Raw genomic sequence first — 22,534 nt, forward strand, 5'->3', positions numbered from 1 at the left:
AATTTTTAGTGTTAATCATTAATTTCAGATTTTCTGACAATTGATATACCTGTAGTTGTAGAAGCGGGTCCTGTGGTTGTTGGAATCAAAGGTGGACTTGTTCCCGGGGCTCCAGCTTGAGTGCCAGTAGTTGGGGCTGACGCTGTAGAAGATGTTCCAGAGGTAAACACAGGAGACGATGTAGGTGTTGTGGCCGGTTGTCCTGTGGTCACAGCTACAGAAAACAACACAGGCTTAGTACATATATTTTAACACATGCATATATAAATAAAAAACAATTTCGATTTCATCTGTTAATAAAGATGTCGATTTGTCCTCCACTAATGAAGCTGAAATATTATATATGTAAAAGGGAACATGTGCTATATTCCTGCACTGTCAAAATTCCAAATGACATGGAAGTTGTTTTATTAGTAATATAAGTTAAATCACATTTGATCAATTTGAAACAACCGAGTTCTTTTTATTTCAGTAGCCTTCTTCATAACAGCTTCAACCTCAACATTTTCAATCCATTTTGACAAATAATTACAAATTAACACAATAGATAAATTGGTATAGTTAAAATATCAAGGATTTAAGGATTAAATTTATCAATATCTATCATCAATACATATGAATGAATGAAATATGGAAAATATAAGGTTGAATGCATTTGTATATATTGGTTATAATTTTATTGGGTTTACAAGAGCAGTTTATCAAATTTAATTGTGTTAATTTTATTGTACAAAAAGCACAACAACAGTAGTTACCTTTAATACAACCCTCCACGACAATATTTTTTAAAACCGGAGCAACATTAGGAGTTGTTACTGGTATGATCGTCAATTTTATGTCGTCAGCCAACACAGGTTTTTTAAATTCCACTTCTGCTACACCAGTTGGTTTTACCTATTGAAATACATAGCCATATGAAATGTATTAATGATCCTTTAATGGAATACTATATTGAATAGTCAAGTGTCATTTATTGGTACATGCCCCATAAATGGTTGAAATAACATATATAGTGTTGATTTATGACAGACAAGTTAAGGCTAAATGCAACTTTTTATTGCAAAACATACAATTGTTTCTGTGATGATTGGAAAGTTTGTTGAATTTTCCTAATTATTGACCATGTGCATAATTGATTGACTTCATCGTCTAAAATTTATGTTAAAAAAACATGAAATCGTTTTTATATCAGTTTTACCTTTAGTCGATGTTACAAGCCAAAATTTTACAATAATCCTTCTTTTACTACAAATTTCGTAAATTCTGTTTATGAATGTTTTACTTCTGATTGTAAACAACGTATGAACAAAGAATGCAAGAAAACAACATCATTTAGAAGGTAACTTTTTTCCAGTTAAATTTGATTTAATATTGAACCATTAATACGATGAAAATACAGCGCTAGTTATTTACAAAGTCCATACACAAAATTCAAACACTTATGTATATGGTCTTACACTAAGAAGCCTAATGGCCTAACCAACGACACCAGAGTATGATGTAACGTAATTTTTCAACATTATTTGGTTGTACTAGAATATCAGAACTGCTTTCGTGCTCTGTTTAGATAATGAATTGAAGTAGTCTTCTTTTTCATTGTTTCATTGATATTACCATAAGATGATAATTATTTATGTTCATACCTTAACAGTCTTCTCCTCAACTAAAACGCCGTCTTTATAAAGTTTGAAAACAACACTGTCAACAAGTTCTGTTTCAACAGCAATATTCATTATCGGAGTAGTGTCAGTTGGTTTTAATTCTAAAACAGGATTATCGCCACCAGGTGACGGTTTCCACCCTGTAGGTTTCAAAGCGTTTTCAGTACCATCTGGAGACGTTGGTGAAGTCACACTATCCAAAGTTATTGGGCCCTTTGTCGAATCATCCGGACAAATTTCCAACCCTAAAAAACCACATAGCATTAGTATAAATCCGAATATTAGGAATTTATATGATGGATGACTGTTAGTTACTATTAATATTGACATATTCATTTATTGACAACAGCAAGATAGTGATCATCTTGTAATCTTTATCGAACTTCCTGCAATATCATAAGGGCTTTTCGTTCAAAAGTTTGACCTGTTAGCAAACGAAATGTTTGACAGACCACTAGTCGTATTGGAATGTCGAGACCCTGAATATTTGTCCAATTGAGAAGATGTGGAACATTGAAGTAAATGGGAAATATATATTCCTTATGAAAGCGCTACCAGAATTTACACCAAAATAAACCGACGATGTTTAGGGCTTAAAGAGCGAGGAAAACAAAATATTTGTCATGTGAAACAACTTTTAAAATTTCATCCAATATATCTAACGCTGTTTCACAAAACGAAAAAGATGTACCAGGACAATATTAATAAAGAGATTTGAGCGAACTTTTAAACTTGAAACTGTACAAATAACGTCAGGAAATTGTTTTGTTGATAATTAGTTTCAGATTTTCTGACTAATAATATACCTGTAGTTGTAGAAGCGGGTCCTGTGGTTGTTGGAATCAAAGGTGGACTTGTTCCTGTGGCTCCAGCTTGAGTGCCAGTAGTTGGGGCTGACGCTGTAGAGGGTGTCACAGAGGTAAACACAGGAGACGATGTAGGTGTTGTGGCCGGTTGTCCTGTGGTCACAGCTACAGAAAAAAATCACAGGCTTAGTACATATATTTTAACACATGCATATATAACTAAAAACAAATTTGATTTCATCTATTAATAAAGTTGTCGATTTGTCCTTCGCTAATTAAGCTGAAATATTATATATGTAAAAGGGAACATGTGGTATTTGCCGGCACTGTCATATTTCAAAATGACATGGAAGTTGTTTTATTAGTAATATAAGTTAAATCACATTTGATCAATTTGAAACAACCGAGTTCTTTTTATTTCAGTAGCCTTCTTCATAACAGCTTCAACCTCAACATTTTCAATCCATTTTGACAAATAATTACAAATTAACACAATAGATAAATTGGTATAGTTAAAATATCAAGGATTTAAGGATTAAATTTATCAATATCTATCATCAATACATATGAATGAATGAAATATGGAAAATATAAGGTTGAATGCATTTGTATATATTGGTTATAATTTTATTGGGTTTACAAGAGCAGTTTATCAAATTTAATTGTGTTAATTTTATTGTACAAAAAGCACAACAACAGTAGTTACCTTTAATACAACCCTCCACGACAATATTTTTTAAAACCGGAGCAACATTAGGAGTTGTTACTGGTATGATCGTCAATTTTATGTCGTCAGCCAACACAGGTTTTTTAAATTCCACTTCTGCTACATCAGTTGGTTTTACCTATTGAAATACATAGCCATATGAAATGTATTAATGATCCTTTAATGGAATACTATATTGAATAGTCAAGTGCCATTTATTGGTACATGCCCCATAAATGGTTGAAATAACATATATAGTGTTGATTTATGACAGACCAGTTAAGGCTAAATGCAACTTTTTATTGCAAAACATATAATTGTTTCTGTGATGATTGGAAAGTTTGTTGAATTTTCCTAATTATTGACCATGTGCATAATTGATTGACTTCATCGTCTAAAATTTATGTTAAAAAAACATGAAATCGTTTTTATATCATTTTTACCTTTAGTCGATGTTACAAGCCAAAATTTTACAATAATCCTTCTTTTACTACAAATTTCGTAAATTCTGTTTATGAATGTTTAACTTCTGATTGTAAACAACGTATGAACAAAGAATGCAAGAAAACAACATCATTTAGAAGGTAACTTTTTTCCAGTTAAATTTGATTTAATATTGAACCTTTAATACGATGCAAATACAGCGCTAGTTATTTACAAAGTCCATACACAAAATTCAAACACTTATGTATATGGTCTTACACTAAGAAACCTAATGGCCTAACCAACGACACCAGAGTATGATGTAACGTAATTTTTCAACATTATTTGGTTGTACTAGAATATCAGAACTGCTTTTCGTGCTCTGTTTAGATAATGAATTGGAGTTGTCTTCTTTTTCATTGTTTCATTGATATTACCATAAGATGATAATTATTTATGTTCATACCTTAACAGTCTTCTCCTCAACTAAAACGCCGTCTTTATAAAGTTTGAAAACAACACTGTCAACAAGTTCTGTTTCAACAGCAATATTCATTATCGGAGTAGTGTCAGTTGGTTTTAACTCTAAAACAGGACTTGTGTCACCAGGTGACGGTTTCCACCCTTTAGGTTTCAAAGCGTTTTCAGCACCATCTGGGGTCGTTGTTGAAGTCACACTATCCAAAGTTAATGAGCCCTTTGGCGAATCATCAGGACAAGTTTCAAAACCTACAAGTTCAAATAGCAATAGCATAAATAGAAATACAAGAAATACATATGATGAATGGCTGATAGTTACCATTCTCCCTGCAAGATTAGGAGGGCTTTTCGTTCAAAAGTTTGACCTGTTAGCAAACAAAACATGTGAAAGAAAATAGTGGTATTGGAATGTTGAGAACCTTAACATTTGTCCGATTGAGAGGATGAGTGATGTCAAAAGTTTAACCCAAACAAGTTAATTGATGGACAAGATACTACTTTAATTTTCCTTTCGGTCGATATTTGTATTCCACGATTTTATCTTAGTATGGTACCATGGAAAAAGGTTACATTTCTATTCAATCAATCAATCGACCAGTTTAAAAAAAGAAATCAAACTTGTAAAATTAGCCTAACATAGTTTACATTTTTTCAATATCTAGAAACGAGATATCTAAACTATATTTGAGGAATTGACTATAATTACTTGTCAATTCAAAAATCAAGCATCTCGATAATACCTTTTTCAGAGAATGTATTGTTTCTATTAGGGTAATTCGTTGGTACACAGTACGATCCCCTCCTTAAGTCAAGACATTTGAATTAACAATTATGGCCTTTCTTTCTTAAGAAACAAAGCAGGACCATCTCATTCAATATGTCTGTTAGTTCGATATGGGAGATACAACTGTTAATAATAGAAAAGTCAAATACTTTGATACTATTGCTTGAAGAACTAGTCTCAACTTGAATGTACCCTCACGGAATGTTGATTTTTTTACTATTTGCATTTTATTCATTAGATTCTAGAATAGGTAGTTTCACAATAAGTTGGAAGCCCTGCTAATATTGCTGAATAAATTGATGCTGATACTAGTAATTTGAAAAGAGGTTACATGAAGATCTGTTTGAGAGACCAAGTTATATAACGTTGATTGTTAGAACCTCAGGCAATTTAAGTATTCAATACAATGAATTAAACATCTAGTTTTGTTTATCTTTTGTTGAAACTGAATTGAACATATAAGAAACCTATAATTATACAGGATGTCCTCATTTGTACCTGTCGTGGGGTATCTGTTGAGTTTCCAAGTGATTTGTTAATCACTTGTTCAATTAACGAGCTGTTTATGTAATGGTATTTACACCCCACAAAAAACGACGATGTTTGAGGCTATAAGAGCGGGGGAAAGAAAATATTCGTCATGTGAAACAACTTTTAAATTTTTAGTGTTAATCATTAATTTCAGATTTTCTGACAATTGATATACCTGTAGTTGTAGAAGCGGGTCCTGTGGTTGTTGGAATCAAAGGTGGACTTGTTCCCGGGGCTCCAGCTTGAGTGCCAGTAGTTGGGGCTGACGCTGTAGAAGATGTTCCAGAGGTAAACACAGGAGACGATGTAGGTGTTGTGGCCGGTTGTCCTGTGGTCACAGCTACAGAAAACAACACAGGCTTAGTACATATATTTTAACACATGCATATATAAATAAAAAACAATTTCGATTTCATCTGTTAATAAAGATGTCGATTTGTCCTCCACTAATGAAGCTGAAATATTATATATGTAAAAGGGAACATGTGCTATATTCCTGCACTGTCAAAATTCCAAATGACATGGAAGTTGTTTTATTAGTAATATAAGTTAAATCACATTTGATCAATTTGAAACAACCGAGTTCTTTTTATTTCAGTAGCCTTCTTCATAACAGCTTCAACCTCAACATTTTCAATCCATTTTGACAAATAATTACAAATTAACACAATAGATAAATTGGTATAGTTAAAATATCAAGGATTTAAGGATTAAATTTATCAATATCTATCATCAATACATATGAATGAATGAAATATGGAAAATATAAGGTTGAATGCATTTGTATATATTGGTTATAATATTATTGGGTTTACAAGAGCAGTTTATCAAATTTAATTGTGTTAATTTTATTGTACAAAAAGCACAACAACAGTAGTTACCTTTAATACAACCCTCCACGACAATATTTTTTAAAACCGGAGCAACATTAGGAGTTGTTACTGGTATGATCGTCAATTTTATGTCGTCAGCCAACACAGGTTTTTTAAATTCCACTTCTGCTACACCAGTTGGTTTTACCTATTGAAATACATAGCCATATGAAATGTATTAATGATCCTTTAATGGAATACTATATTGAATAGTCAAGTGTCATTTATTGGTACATGCCCCATAAATGGTTGAAATAACATATATAGTGTTGATTTATGACAGACCAGTTAAGGCTAAATGCAACTTTTTATTGCAAAACATACAATTGTTTCTGTGATGATTGGAAAGTTTGTTAAATTTTCCTAATTATTGACCATGTGCATAATTGATTGACTTCATCGTCTAAAATTTATGTTAAAAAAACATGAAATCGTTTTTATATCAGTTTTACCTTTAGTCGATGTTACAAGCCAAAATTTTACAATAATCCTTCTTTTACTACAAATTTCGTAAATTCTGTTTATGAATGTTTTACTTCTGATTGTAAACAACGTATGAACAAAGAATGCAAGAAAACAACATCATTTAGAAGGTAACTTTTTTCCAGTTAAATTTGATTTAATATTGAACCATTAATACGATGAAAATACAGCGCTAGTTATTTACAAAGTCCATACACAAAATTCAAACACTTATGTATATGGTCTTACACTAAGAAGCCTAATGGCCTAACCAACGACACCAGAGTATGATGTAACGTAATTTTTCAACATTATTTGGTTGTATTAGAATATCAGAACTGCTTTCGTGCTCTGTTTAGATAATGAATTGAAGTTGTCTTCTTTTTCATTGTTTCATTGATATTACCATAAGATGATAATTATTTATGTTCATACCTTAACAGTCTTCTCCTCAACTAAAACGCCGTCTTTATAAAGTTTGAAAACAACACTGTCAACAAGTTCTGTTTCAACAGCAATATTCATTATCGGAGTAGTGTCAGTTGGTTTTAATTCTAAAACAGGATTATCGCCACCAGGTGACGGTTTCCACCCTGTAGGTTTCAAAGCGTTTTCAGTACCATCTGGAGACGTTGGTGAAGTCACACTATCCAAAGTTATTGGGCCCTTTGTCGAATCATCCGGACAAATTTCCAACCCTAAAAAACCACATAGCATTAGTATAAATCCGAATATTAGGAATTTATATGATGGATGACTGTTAGTTACTATTAATATTGACATATTCATTTATTGACAACAGCAAGATAGTGATCATCTTGTAATCTTTATCGAACTTCCTGCAATATCATAAGGGCTTTTCGTTCAAAAGTTTGACCTGTTAGCAAACGAAATGTTTGACAGACCACTAGTCGTATTGGAATGTCGAGACCCTGAATATTTGTCCAATTGAGAAGATGTGGAACATTGAAGTAAATGGGAAATATATATTCCTTATGAAAGCGCTACCAGAATTTACACCAAAATAAACCGACGATGTTTAGGGCTTAAAGAGCGAGGAAAACAAAATATTTGTCATGTGAAACAACTTTTAAAATTTCATCCAATATATCTAACGCTGTTTCACAAAACGAAAAAGATGTACCAGGACAATATTAATAAAGAGATTTGAGCGAACTTTTAAACTTGAAACTGTACAAATAACGTCAGGAAATTGTTTTGTTGATAATTAGTTTCAGATTTTCTGACTAATAATATACCTGTAGTTGTAGAAGCGGGTCCTGTGGTTGTTGGAATCAAAGGTGGACTTGTTCCTGTGGCTCCAGCTTGAGTGCCAGTAGTTGGGGCTGACGCTGTAGAGGGTGTCACAGAGGTAAACACAGGAGACGATGTAGGTGTTGTGGCCGGTTGTCCTGTGGTCACAGCTACAGAAAAAAATCACAGGCTTAGTACATATATTTTAACACATGCATATATAACTAAAAACAAATTTGATTTCATATATTAATAAAGTTGTCGATTTGTCCTTCGCTAATGAAGCTGAAATATTATATATGTAAAAGGGAACATGTGGTATTTGCCGGCACTGTCATATTTCAAAATGACATGGAAGTTGTTTTATTAGTAATATAAGTTAAATCACATTTGATCAATTTGAAACAACCGAGTTCTTTTTATTTCAGTAGCCTTCTTCATAACAGCTTCAACCTCAACATTTTCAATCCATTTTGACAAATAATTACAAATTAACACAATAGATAAATTGGTATAGTTAAAATATCAAGGATTTAAGGATTAAATTTATCAATATCTATCATCAATACATATGAATGAATGAAATATGGAAAATATAAGGTTGAATGCATTTGTATATATTGGTTATAATTTTATTGGGTTTACAAGAGCAGTTTATCAAATTTAATTGTGTTAATTTTATTGTACAAAAAGCACAACAACAGTAGTTACCTTTAATACAACCCTCCACGACAATATTTTTTAAAACCGGAGCAACATTAGTTGTTACTGGTATGATCGTCAATTTTATGTCGTCAGCCAACACAGGTTTTTTAAATTCCACTTCTGCTACACCAGTTGGTTTTACCTATTGAAATACATAGCCATATGAAATGTATTAATGATCCTTTAATGGAATACTATATTGAATAGTCAAGTGTCATTTATTGGTACATGCCCCATAAATGGTTGAAATAACATATATAGTGTTGATTTATGACAGACCAGTTAAGGCTTAATGCAACTTTTTATTGCAAAACATATAATTGTTTCTGTGATGATTGGAAAGTTTGTTGAATTTTCCTAATTATTGACCATGTGCATAATTGATTGACTTCATCGTCTAAAATTTATGTTAAAAAAACATGAAATCGTTTTTATATCATTTTTACCTTTAGTCGATGTTACAAGCCAAAATTTTACAATAATCCTTCTTTTACTACAAATTTCGTAAATTCTGTTTATGAATGTTTAACTTCTGATTGTAAACAACGTATGAACAAAGAATGCAAGAAAACAACATCATTTAGAAGGTAACTTTTTTCCAGTTAAATTTGATTTAATATTGAACCATTAATACGATGCAAATACAGCGCTAGTTATTTACAAAGTCCATACACAAAATTCAAACACTTATGTATATGGTCTTACACTAAGAAACCTAATGGCCTAACCAACGACACCAGAGTATGATGTAACGTAATTTTTCAACATTATTTGGTTGTACTAGAATATCAGAACTGCTTTTCGTGCTCTGTTTAGATAATGAATTGGAGTTGTCTTCTTTTTCATTGTTTCATTGATATTACCATAAGATGATAATTATTTATGTTCATACCTTAACAGTCTTCTCCTCAACTAAAACGCCGTCTTTATAAAGTTTGAAAACAACACTGTCAACAAGTTCTGTTTCAACAGCAATATTCATTATCGGAGTAGTGTCAGTTGGTTTTAACTCTAAAACAGGACTTGTGTCACCAGGTGACGGTTTCCACCCTTTAGGTTTCAAAGCGTTTTCAGCACCATCTGGGGTCGTTGTTGAAGTCACACTATCCAAAGTTAATGAGCCCTTTGGCGAATCATCAGGACAAGTTTCAAAACCTACAAGTTCAAATAGCAATAGCATAAATAGAAATACAAGAAATACATATGATGAATGGCTGATAGTTACCATTCTCCCTGCAAGATTAGGAGGGCTTTTCGTTCAAAAGTTTGACCTGTTAGCATAAAAAACATGTGAAAGAAAATAGTGGTATTGGAATGTTGAGAACCTTAACATTTGTCCGATTGAGATGATGAGTGATGTCAAAAGTTTAACCCAAACAAGTTAATTGATGGACAAGATACTACTTTAATTTTCCTTTCGGTCGATATTTGTATTCCACGATTTTATCTTAGTATGGTACCATGGAAAAAGGTTACATTTCTATTCAATCAATCAATCGACCAGTTTAAAAAAAGAAATCAAACTTGTAAAATTAGCCTAACATAGTTTACATTTTTTTCAATATCTAGAAACGAGATATCTAAACTATATTTGAGGAATTGACTATAATTACTTGTCAATTCAAAAATCAAGCATCTCGATAATACCTTTTTCAGAGAATGTATTGTTTCTATTAGGGTAATTCGTTGGTACACAGTACGATCCCCTCCTTAAGTCAAGACATTTGAATTAACAATTATGGCCTTTCTTTCTTAAGAAACAAAGCAGGACCATCTCATTCAATATGTCTGTTAGTTCGATATGGGAGATACAACTGTTAATAATAGAAAAGTCAAATACTTTGATACTATTGCTTGAAGAACTAGTCTCAACTTGAATGTACCCTCACGGAATGTTGATTTTTTTACTATTTGCATTTTATTCATTAGATTCTAGAATAGGTAGTTTCACAATAAGTTGGAAGCCCTGCTAATATTGCTGAATAAATTGATGCTGATACTAGTAATTTGAAAAGAGGTTACATGAAGATCTGTTTGAGAGACCAAGTTATATAACGTTGATTGTTAGAACCTCAGGCAATTTAAGTATTCAATACAATGAATTAAACATCTAGTTTTGTTTATCTTTTGTTGAAACTGAATTGAACATATAAGAAACCTATAATTATACAGGATGTCCTCATTTGTACCTGTCGTGGGGTATCTGTTGAGTTTCCAAGTGATTTGTTAATCACTTGTTCAATTAACGAGCTGTTTATGTAATGGTATTTACACCCCACAAAAAACGACGATGTTTGAGGCTATAAGAGCGGGGGAAAGAAAATATTCGTCATGTGAAACAACTTTTAAATTTTTAGTGTTAATCATTAATTTCAGATTTTCTGACAATTGATATACCTGTAGTTGTAGAAGCGGGTCCTGTGGTTGTTGGAATCAAAGGTGGACTTGTTCCCGGGGCTCCAGCTTGAGTGCCAGTAGTTGGGGCTGACGCTGTAGAAGATGTTCCAGAGGTAAACACAGGAGACGATGTAGGTGTTGTGGCCGGTTGTCCTGTGGTCACAGCTACAGAAAACAACACAGGCTTAGTACATATATTTTAACACATGCATATATCAATAAAAAACAATTTCGATTTCATCTGTTAATAAAGATGTCGATTTGTCCTCCACTAATGAAGCTGAAATATTATATATGTAAAAGGGAACATGTGCTATATTCCTGCACTGTCAAAATTCCAAATGACATGGAAGTTGTTTTATTAGTAATATAAGTTAAATCACATTTGATCAATTTGAAACAACCGAGTTCTTTTTATTTCAGTAGCCTTCTTCATAACAGCTTCAACCTCAACATTTTCAATCCATTTTGACAAATAATTACAAATTAACACAATAGATAAATTGGTATAGTTAAAATATCAAGGATTTAAGGATTAAATTTATCAATATCTATCATCAATACATATGAATGAATGAAATATGGAAAATATAAGGTTGAATGCATTTGTATATATTGGTTATAATTTTATTGGGTTTACAAGAGCAGTTTATCAAATTTAATTGTGTTAATTTTATTGTACAAAAAGCACAACAACAGTAGTTACCTTTAATACAACCCTCCACGACAATATTTTTTAAAACCGGAGCAACATTAGGAGTTGTTACTGGTATGATCGTCAATTTTATGTCGTCAGCCAACACAGGTTTTTTAAATTCCACTTCTGCTACACCAGTTGGTTTTACCTATTGAAATACATAGCCATATGAAATGTATTAATGATCCTTTAATGGAATACTATATTGAATAGTCAAGTGTCATTTATTGGTACATGCCCCATAAATGGTTGAAATAACATATATAGTGTTGATTTATGACAGACCAGTTAAGGCTAAATGCAACTTTTTATTGCAAAACATACAATTGTTTCTGTGATGATTGGAAAGTTTGTTAAATTTTCCTAATTATTGACCATGTGCATAATTGATTGACTTCATCGTCTAAAAATTATGTTAAAAAAACATGAAATCGTTTTTATATCAGTTTTACCTTTAGTCGATGTTACAAGCCAAAATTTTACAATAATCCTTCTTTTACTACAAATTTCGTAAATTCTGTTTATGAATGTTTTACTTCTGATTGTAAACAACGTATGAACAAAGAATGCAAGAAAACAACATCATTTAGAAGGTAACTTTTTTCCAGTTAAATTTGATTTAATATTGAACCATTAATACGATGAAAATACAGCGCTAGTTATTTACAAAGTCCATACACAAAATTCAAACACTTATGTATATGGTCTTACACTAAGAAGCCTAATGGCCTAACCAACGACACCAGAGTATGATGTAACGTAATTTTTCAACATTATTTGGTTGTATTAGAATATCAGAACTGCTTTCGTGCTCTGTTTAGATAATGAATTGAAGTTGTCTTCTTTTTCATTGTTTCATTGATATTACCATAAGATGATAATTATTTATGTTCATACCTTAACAGTCTTCTCCTCAACTAAAACGCCGTCTTTATAAAGTTTGAAAACAACACTGTCAACAAGTTCTGTTTCAACAGCAATATTCATTATCGGAGTAGTGTCAGTTGGTTTTAATTCTAAAACAGGATTATCGCCACCAGGTGACGGTTTCCACCCTGTAGGTTTCAAAGCGTTTTCAGTACCATCTGGAGACGTTGGTGAAGTCACACTATCCAAAGTTATTGGGCCCTTTGTCGAATCATCCGGACAAATTTCCAACCCTAAAAAACCACATAGCATTAGTATAAATCCGAATATTAGGAATTTATATGATGGATGACTGTTAGTTACTATTAATATTGACATATTCATTTATTGACAACAGCAAGATAGTGATCATCTTGTAATCTTTATCGAACTTCCTGCAATATCATAAGGGCTTTTCGTTCAAAAGTTTGACCTGTTAGCAAACGAAATGTTTGACAGACCACTAGTCGTATTGGAATGTCGAGACCCTGAATATTTGTCCAATTGAGAAGATGTGGAACATTGAAGTAAATGGGAAATATATATTCCTTATGAAAGCGCTACCAGAATTTACACCAAAATAAACCGACGATGTTTAGGGCTTAAAGAGCGAGGAAAACAAAATATTTGTCATGTGAAACAACTTTTAAAATTTCATCCAATATATCTAACGCTGTTTCACAAAACGAAAAAAATGTACCAGGACAATATTAATAAAGAGATTTGAGCGAACTTTTAAACTTGAAACTGTACAAATAACGTCAGGAAATTGTTTTGTTGATAATTAGTTTCAGATTTTCTGACTAATAATATACCTGTAGTTGTAGAAGCGGGTCCTGTGGTTGTTGGAATCAAAGGTGGACTTGTTCCTGTGGCTCCAGCTTGAGTGCCAGTAGTTGGGGCTGACGCTGTAGAGGGTGTCACAGAGGTAAACACAGGAGACGATGTAGGTGTTGTGGCCGGTTGTCCTGTGGTCACAGCTACAGAAAAAAATCACAGGCTTAGTACATATATTTTAACACATGCATATATAACTAAAAACAAATTTGATTTCATATATTAATAAAGTTGTCGATTTGTCCTTCGCTAATGAAGCTGAAATATTATATATGTAAAAGGGAACATGTGGTATTTGCCGACACTGTCATATTTCAAAATGACATGGAAGTTGTTTTATTAGTAATATAAGTTAAATCACATTTGATCAATTTGAAACAACCGAGTTCTTTTTATTTCAGTAGCCTTCTTCATAACAGCTTCAACCTCAACATTTTCAATCCATTTTGACAAATAATTACAAATTAACACAATAGATAAATTGGTATAGTTAAAATATCAAGGATTTAAGGATTAAATTTATCAATATCTATCATCAATACATATGAATGAATGAAATATGGAAAATATAAGGTTGAATGCATTTGTATATATTGGTTATAATTTTATCGGGTTTACAAGAGCAGTTTATCAAATTTAATTGTGTTAATTTTATTGTACAAAAAGCACAACAACAGTAGTTACCTTTAATACAACCCTCCACGACAATATTTTTTAAAACCGGAGCAACATTAGTTGTTACTGGTATGATCGTCAATTTTATGTCGTCAGCCAACACAGGTTTTTTAAATTCCACTTCTGCTACACCAGTTGGTTTTACCTATTGAAATACATAGCCATATGAAATGTATTAATGATCCTTTAATGGAATACTATATTGAATAGTCAAGTGTCATTTATTGGTACATGCCCCATAAATGGTTGAAATAACATATATAGTGTTGATTTATGACAGACCAGTTAAGGCTAAATGCAACTTTTTATTGCAAAACATATAATTGTTTCTGTGATGATTGGAAAGTTTGTTGAATTTTCCTAATTATTGACCATGTGCATAATTGATTGACTTCATCGTCTAAAATGTATGTTAAAAAAACATGAAATCGTTTTTATATCATTTTTACCTTTAGTCGATGTTACAAGCCAAAATTTTACAATAATCCTTCTTTTACTACAAATTTCGTAAATTCTGTTTATGAATGTTTTACTTCTGATTGTAAACAACGTATGAACAAAGAATGCAAGAAAACAACATCATTTAGAAGGTAACTTTTTTCCAGTTAAATTTGATTTAATATTGAACCATTAATACGATGCAAATACAGCGCTAGTTATTTACAAAGTCCATACACAAAATTCAAACACTTATGTATATGGTCTTACACTAAGAAACCTAATGGCCTAACCAACGACACCAGAGTATGATGTAACGTAATTTTTCAACATTATTTGGTTGTACTAGAATATCAGAACTGCTTTTCGTGCTCTGTTTAGATAATGAATTGGAGTTGTCTTCTTTTTCATTGTTTCATTGATATTACCATAAGATGATAATTATTTATGTTCATACCTTAACAGTCTTCTCCTCAACTAAAACGCCGTCTTTATAAAGTTTGAAAACAACACTGTCAACAAGTTCTGTTTCAACAGCAATATTCATTATCGGAGTAGTGTCAGTTGGTTTTAACTCTAAAACAGGACTTGTGTCACCAGGTGACGGTTTCCACCCTTTAGGTTTCAAAGCGTTTTCAGCACCATCTGGGGTCGTTGTTGAAGTCACACTATCCAAAGTTAATGAGCCCTTTGGCGAATCATCAGGACAAGTTTCAAAACCTACAAATTCAAATAGCAATAGCATAAATAGAAATACAAGAAATACATATGATGAATGGCTGATAGTTACCATTCTCCCTGCAAGATTAGGAGGGTTTTTCGTTCAAAAGTTTGACCTGTTAGCAAACAAAAGATGTGAAAGAAAATAGTGGTATTGGAATGTTGAGAACCTTAACATTTGTCCGATTGACAGGATGAGTGATGTCAAAAGTTTAACCCAAACAAGTTAATTGATGGACAAGATACTACTTTAATTTTCCTATCGGTCGATATTTGTATTCCACGATTTTATCTTAGTATGGTACCATGGAAAAAGGTTACATTTCTATTCAATCAATCAATCGACCAGTTTAAAAAAAGAAATCAAACTTGTAAAATTAGCCTAACATAGTTTACATTTTTTCAATATCTAGAAACGAGATATCTAAACTATATTTGAGGAATTGACTATAATTACTTGTCAATTAAAAAATCAAGCATCTCGATAATACCTTTTTCAGAGAATGTATTGTTTCTATTAGGGTAATTCGTTGGCACACAGTACGATCCCCTCCTTAAGTCAAGACATTTGAATTAACAATTATGGCCTTTCTTTCTTAAGAAACAAAGCAGGACCATCTCATTCAATATGTCTGTTAGTTCGATATGGGAGATACAACTGTTAATAATAGAAAAGTCAAATACTTTGATACTATTGCTTGAAGAACTAGTCTCAACTTGAATGTACCCTCACGGAATGTTGATTTTTTTACTATTTGCATTTTATTCATTAGATTCTAGAATAGGTAGTTTCACAATAAGTTGGAAGCCCTGCTAATATTGCTGAATAAATTGATGCTGATACTAGTAATTTGAAAAGAGGTTATATGAAGATCTGTTTGAGAGACCAAGTTATATAACGTTGATTGTTAGAACCTCATGCAATTTAAGTATTCAATACAATGAATTAAACATCTAGTTTTGTTTATCTTTTGTTGAAACTGAATTGAACATATAAGAAACCTATAATTATACAGGATGTCCTCATTTGTACCTGTCGTGGGGTATCTGTTGAGTTTCCAAGTGATTTGTTAATCACTTGTTCAATTAACGAGCTGTTTATGTAATGGTATTTACACCCCACAAAAAACGACGATGTTTGAGGCTATAAGAGCGGGGGAAAGAAAATATTCGTCATGTGAAACAACTTTTAAATTTTTAGTGTTAATCATTAATTTCAGATTTTCTGACAATTGATATACCTGTAGTTGTAGAAGCGGGTCCTGTGGTTGTTGGAATCAAAGGTGGACTTGTTCCCGGGGCTCCAGCTTGAGTGCCAGTAGTTGGGGCTGACACTGTAGAAGATGTTCCAGAGGTAAACACAGGAGACGATGTAGGTGTTGTGGCCGGTTGTCCTGTGGTCACAGCTACAGAAAACAACACAGGCTTAGTACATATATTTTAACACATGCATATATAAATAAAAAACAATTTCGATTTCATCTGTTAATAAAGATGTCGATTTGTCCTCCACTAATGAAGCTGAAATATTATATATGTAAAAGGGAACATGTGCTATATTCCTGCACTGTCAAAATTCCAAATGACATGGAAGTTGTTTTATTAGTAATATAAGTTAAATCACATTTGATCAATTTGAAACAACCGAGTTCTTTTTATTTCAGTAGCCTTCTTCATAACAGCTTCAACCTCAACATTTTCAATCCATTTTGACAAATAATTACAAATTAACACAATAGATAAATTGGTATAGTTAAAATATCAAGGATTTAAGGATTAAATTTATCAATATCTATCATCAATACATATGAATGAATAAAATATGGAAAATATAAGGTTGAATGCATTTGTATATATTGGTTATAATTTTATTGGGTTTACAAGAGCAGTTTATCAAATTTAATTGTGTTAATTTTATTGTACAAAAAGCACAACAACAGTAGTTACCTTTAATACAACCCTCCACGACAATATTTTTTAAAACCGGAGCAACATTAGGAGTTGTTACTGGTATGATCGTCAATTTTATGTCGTCAGCCAACACAGGTTTTTTAAATTCCACTTCTGCTACACCAGTTGGTTTTACCTATTGAAATACATAGCCATATGAAATGTATTAATGATCCTTTAATGGAATACTATATTGAATAGTCAAGTGTCATTTATTGGTACATGCCCCATAAATGGTTGAAATAACATATATAGTGTTGATTTATGACAGACCAGTTAAGGCTAAATGCAACTTTTTATTGCAAAACATACAATTGTTTCTGTGATGATTGGAAAGTTTGTTAAATTTTCCTAATTATTGACCCTGTGCATAATTGATTGACTTCATCGTCTAAAAATTATGTTAAAAAAACATGAAATCGTTTTTATATCAGTTTTACCTTTAGTCGATGTTACAAGCCAAAATTTTACAATAATCCTTCTTTTACTACAAATTTCGTAAATTCTGTTTATGAATGTTTTACTTCTGATTGTAAACAACGTATGAACAAAGAATGCAAGAAAACAACATCATTTAGAAGGTAACTTTTTTCCAGTTAAATTTGATTTAATATTGAACCATTAATACGATGAAAATACAGCGCTAGTTATTTACAAAGTCCATACACAAAATTCAAACACTTATGTATATGGTCTTACACTAAGAAGCCTAATGGCCTAACCAACGACACCAGAGTATGATGTAACGTAATTTTTCAACATTATTTGGTTGTATTAGAATATCAGAACTGCTTTCGTGCTCTGTTTAGATAATGAATTGAAGTTGTCTTCTTTTTCATTGTTTCATTGATATTACCATAAGATGATAATTATTTATGTTCATACCTTAACAGTCTTCTCCTCAACTAAAACGCCGTCTTTATAAAGTTTGAAAACAACACTGTCAACAAGTTCTGTTTCAACAGCAATATTCATTATCGGAGTAGTGTCAGTTGGTTTTAATTCTAAAACAGGATTATCGCCACCAGGTGACGGTTTCCACCCTGTAGGTTTCAAAGCGTTTTCAGTACCATCTGGAGACGTTGGTGAAGTCACACTATCCAAAGTTATTGGGCCCTTTGTCGAATCATCCGGACAAATTTCCAACCCTAAAAAACCACATAGCATTAGTATAAATCCGAATATTAGGAATTTATATGATGGATGACTGTTAGTTACTATTAATATTGACATATTCATTTATTGACAACAGCAAGATAGTGATCATCTTGTAATCTTTATCGAACTTCCTGCAATATCATAAGGGCTTTTCGTTCAAAAGTTTGACCTGTTAGCAAACGAAATGTTTGACAGACCACTAGTCGTATTGGAATGTCGAGACCCTGAATATTTGTCCAATTGAGAAGATGTGGAACATTGAAGTAAATGGGAAATATATATTCCTTATGAAAGCGCTACCAGAATTTACACCAAAATAAACCGACGATGTTTAGGGCTTAAAGAGCGAGGAAAACAAAATATTTGTCATGTGAAACAACTTTTAAAATTTCATCCAATATATCTAACGCTGTTTCACAAAACGAAAAAGATGTACCAGGACAATATTAATAAAGAGATTTGAGCGAACTTTTAAACTTGAAACTGTACAAATAACGTCAGGAAATTGTTTTGTTGATAATTAGTTTCAGATTTTCTGACTAATAATATACCTGTAGTTGTAGAAGCGGGTCCTGTGGTTGTTGGAATCAAAGGTGGACTTGTTCCTGTGGCTCCAGCTTGAGTGCCAGTAGTTGGGGCTGACGCTGTAGAGGGTGTCACAGAGGTAAACACAGGAGACGATGTAGGTGTTGTGGCCGGTTGTCCTGTGGTCACAGCTACAGAAAAAAATCACAGGCTTAGTACATATACTTTAACACATGCATATATAACTAAAAACAAATTTGATTTCATATATTAATAAAGTTGTCGATTTGTCCTTCGCTAATGAAGCTGAAATATTATATATGTAAAAGGGAACATGTGGTATTTGCCGGCACTGTCATATTTCAAAATGACATGGAAGTTGTTTTATTAGTAATATAAGTTAAATCACATTTGATCAATTTGAAACAACCGAGTTCTTTTTATTTCAGTAGCCTTCTTCATAACAGCTTCAACCTCAACATTTTCAATCCATTTTGACAAATAATTACAAATTAACACAATAGATAAATTGGTATAGTTAAAATATCAAGGATTTAAGGATTAAATTTATCAATATCTATCATCAATACATATGAATGAATGAAATATGGAAAATATAAGGTTGAATGCATTTGTATATATTGGTTATAATTTTATTGGGTTTACAAGAGCAGTTTATCAAATTTAATTGTGTTAATTTTATTGTACAAAAAGCACAACAACAGTAGTTACCTTTAATACAACCCTCCACGACAATATTTTTTAAAACCGGAGCAACATTAGGAGTTGTTACTGGTATGATCGTCAATTTTATGTCGTCAGCCAACACAGGTTTTTTAAATTCCACTTCTGCTACACCAGTTGGTTTTACCTATTGAAATACATAGCCATATGAAATGTATTAATGATCCTTTAATGGAATACTATATTGAATAGTCAAGTGTCATTTATTGGTACATGCCCCATAAATGGTTGAAATAACATATATAGTGTTGATTTATGACAGACCAGTTAAGGCTAAATGCAACTTTTTATTGCAAAACATACAATTGTTTCTGTGATGATTGGAAAGTTTGTTAAATTTTCCTAATTATTGACCATGTGCATAATTGATTGACTTCATCGTCTAAAAATTATGTTAAAAAAACATGAAATCGTTTTTATATCAGTTTTACCTTTAGTCGATGTTACAAGCCAAAATTTTACAATAATCCTTCTTTTACTACAAATTTCGTAAATTCTGTTTATGAATGTTTTACTTCTGATTGTAAACAACGTATGAACAAAGAATGCAAGAAAACAACATCATTTAGAAGGTAAATTTTTTCCAGTTAAATTTGATTTAATATTGAACCATTAATACGATGAAAATACAGCGCTAGTTATTTACAAAGTCCATACACAAAATTCAAACACTTATGTATATGGTCTTACACTAAGAAGCCTAATGGCCTAACCAACGACACCAGAGTATGATGTAACGTAATTTTTCAACATTATTTGGTTGTATTAGAATATCAGAACTGCTTTCGTGCTCTGTTTAGATAATGAATTGAAGTTGTCTTCTTTTTCATTGTTTCATTGATATTACCATAAGATGATAATTATTTATGTTCATACCTTAACAGTCTTCTCCTCAACTAAAACGCCGTCTTTATAAAGTTTGAAAACAACACTGTCAACAAGTTCTGTTTCAACAGCAATATTCATTATCGGAGTAGTGTCAGTTGGTTTTAATTCTAAAACAGGATTATCGCCACCAGGTGACGGTTTCCACCCTGTAGGTTTCAAAGCGTTTTCAGTACCATCTGGAGACGTTGGTGAAGTCACACTATCCAAAGTTATTGGGCCCTTTGTCGAATCATCCGGACAAATTTCCAACCCTAAAAAACCACATAGCATTAGTATAAATCCGAATATTAGGAATTTATATGATGGATGACTGTTAGTTACTATTAATATTGACATATTCATTTATTGACAACAGCAAGATAGTGATCATCTTGTAATCTTTATCGAACTTCCTGCAATATCATAAGGGCTTTTCGTTCAAAAGTTTGACCTGTTAGCAAACGAAATGTTTGACAGACCACTAGTCGTATTGGAATGTCGAGACCCTGAATATTTGTCCAATTGAGAAGATGTGGAACATTGAAGTAAATGGGAAATATATATTCCTTATGAAAGCGCTACCAGAATTTACACCAAAATAAACCGACGATGTTTAGGGCTTAAAGAGCGAGGAAAACAAAATATTTGTCATGTGAAACAACTTTTAAAATTTCATCCAATATATCTAACGCTGTTTCACAAAACGAAAAAGATGTACCAGGACAATATTAATAAAGAGATTTGAGCGAACTTTTAAACTTGAAACTGTACAAATAACGTCAGGAAATTGTTTTGTTGATAATTAGTTTCAGATTTTCTGACTAATAATATACCTGTAGTTGTAGAAGTGGGTCCTGTGGTTGTTGGAATCAAAGGTGGACTTGTTCCTGTGGCTCCAGCTTGAGTGCCAGTAGTTGGGGCTGACGCTGTAGAGGGTGTCACAGAGGTAAACACAGGAGACGATGTAGGTGTTGTGGCCGGTTGTCCTGTGGTCACAGCTACAGAAAAAAATCACAGGCTTAGTACATATACTTTAACACATGCATATATAACTAAAAACAAATTTGATTTCATATATTAATAAAGTTGTCGATTTGTCCTTCGCTAATGAAGCTGAAATATTATATATGTAAAAGGGAACATGTGGTATTTGCCGGCACTGTCATATTTCAAAATGACATGGAAGTTGTTTTATTAGTAATATAAGTTAAATCACATTTGATCAATTTGAAACAACCGAGTTCTTTTTATTTCAGTAGCCTTCTTCATAACAGCTTCAACCTCAACATTTTCAATCCATTTTGACAAATAATTACAAATTAACACAATAGATAAATTGGTATAGTTAAAATATCAAGGATTTAAGGATTAAATTTATCAATATCTATCATCAATACATATGAATGAATGAAATATGGAAAATATAAGGTTGAATGCATTTGTATATATTGGTTATAATTTTATTGGGTTTACAAGAGCAGTTTATCAAATTTAATTGTGTTAATTTTATTGTACAAAAAGCACAACAACAGTAGTTACCTTTAATACAACCCTCCACGACAATATTTTTTAAAACCGGAGCAACATTAGTTGTTACTGGTATGATCGTCAATTTTATGTCGTCAGCCAACACAAGTTTTTTAAATTCCACTTCTGCTACACCAGTTGGTTTTACCTATTGAAATACATAGCCATATGAAATGTATTAATGATCCTTTAATGGAATACTATATTGAATAGTCAAGTGTCATTTATTGGTACATGCCCCATAAATGGTTGAAATAACATATATAGTGTTGATTTATGACAGACCAGTTAAGGCTAAATGCAACTTTTTATTGCAAAACATATAATTGTTTCTGTGATGATTGGAAAGTTTGTTGAATTTTCCTAATTATTGACCATGTGCATAATTGATTGACTTCATCGTCTAAAA

General features: G+C 32.0%; 1 protein-coding gene across 1 annotated transcript in view; it reads right to left on the minus strand.

Annotated features, from left to right (window-relative positions):
- Positions 1 to 22,534, minus strand: part of LOC139513596 (mucin-3B-like) — a 204,456-nt gene that overhangs the window by 129,631 nt on the left and 52,291 nt on the right. The window contains exons 48-73 of the mRNA XM_071302241.1: positions 22,138 to 22,273; positions 21,432 to 21,596; positions 20,608 to 20,870; positions 19,720 to 19,858; positions 19,014 to 19,178; positions 18,190 to 18,452; positions 17,302 to 17,440; positions 16,596 to 16,760; positions 15,092 to 15,354; positions 14,206 to 14,341; positions 13,500 to 13,664; positions 12,676 to 12,938; positions 11,788 to 11,926; positions 11,082 to 11,246; positions 9,577 to 9,839; positions 8,691 to 8,826; positions 7,985 to 8,149; positions 7,161 to 7,423; positions 6,273 to 6,411; positions 5,567 to 5,731; positions 4,063 to 4,325; positions 3,174 to 3,312; positions 2,468 to 2,632; positions 1,644 to 1,906; positions 756 to 894; positions 50 to 214 (exon numbers count right to left, since the gene is read on the minus strand). Coding sequence (XP_071158342.1) covers positions 50 to 214; positions 756 to 894; positions 1,644 to 1,906; positions 2,468 to 2,632; positions 3,174 to 3,312; positions 4,063 to 4,325; positions 5,567 to 5,731; positions 6,273 to 6,411; positions 7,161 to 7,423; positions 7,985 to 8,149; positions 8,691 to 8,826; positions 9,577 to 9,839; positions 11,082 to 11,246; positions 11,788 to 11,926; positions 12,676 to 12,938; positions 13,500 to 13,664; positions 14,206 to 14,341; positions 15,092 to 15,354; positions 16,596 to 16,760; positions 17,302 to 17,440; positions 18,190 to 18,452; positions 19,014 to 19,178; positions 19,720 to 19,858; positions 20,608 to 20,870; positions 21,432 to 21,596; positions 22,138 to 22,273 — 4,831 coding nt within the window. The remainder of the gene's footprint in view (positions 1 to 49; positions 215 to 755; positions 895 to 1,643; positions 1,907 to 2,467; positions 2,633 to 3,173; positions 3,313 to 4,062; positions 4,326 to 5,566; positions 5,732 to 6,272; positions 6,412 to 7,160; positions 7,424 to 7,984; positions 8,150 to 8,690; positions 8,827 to 9,576; positions 9,840 to 11,081; positions 11,247 to 11,787; positions 11,927 to 12,675; positions 12,939 to 13,499; positions 13,665 to 14,205; positions 14,342 to 15,091; positions 15,355 to 16,595; positions 16,761 to 17,301; positions 17,441 to 18,189; positions 18,453 to 19,013; positions 19,179 to 19,719; positions 19,859 to 20,607; positions 20,871 to 21,431; positions 21,597 to 22,137; positions 22,274 to 22,534) is intronic.

Source organism: Mytilus edulis, chromosome 2 (assembly GCF_963676685.1).
Source record: "Mytilus edulis chromosome 2, xbMytEdul2.2, whole genome shotgun sequence".
In the NCBI taxonomy this organism is placed as follows: Eukaryota; Metazoa; Mollusca; class Bivalvia; order Mytilida; family Mytilidae; genus Mytilus; species Mytilus edulis.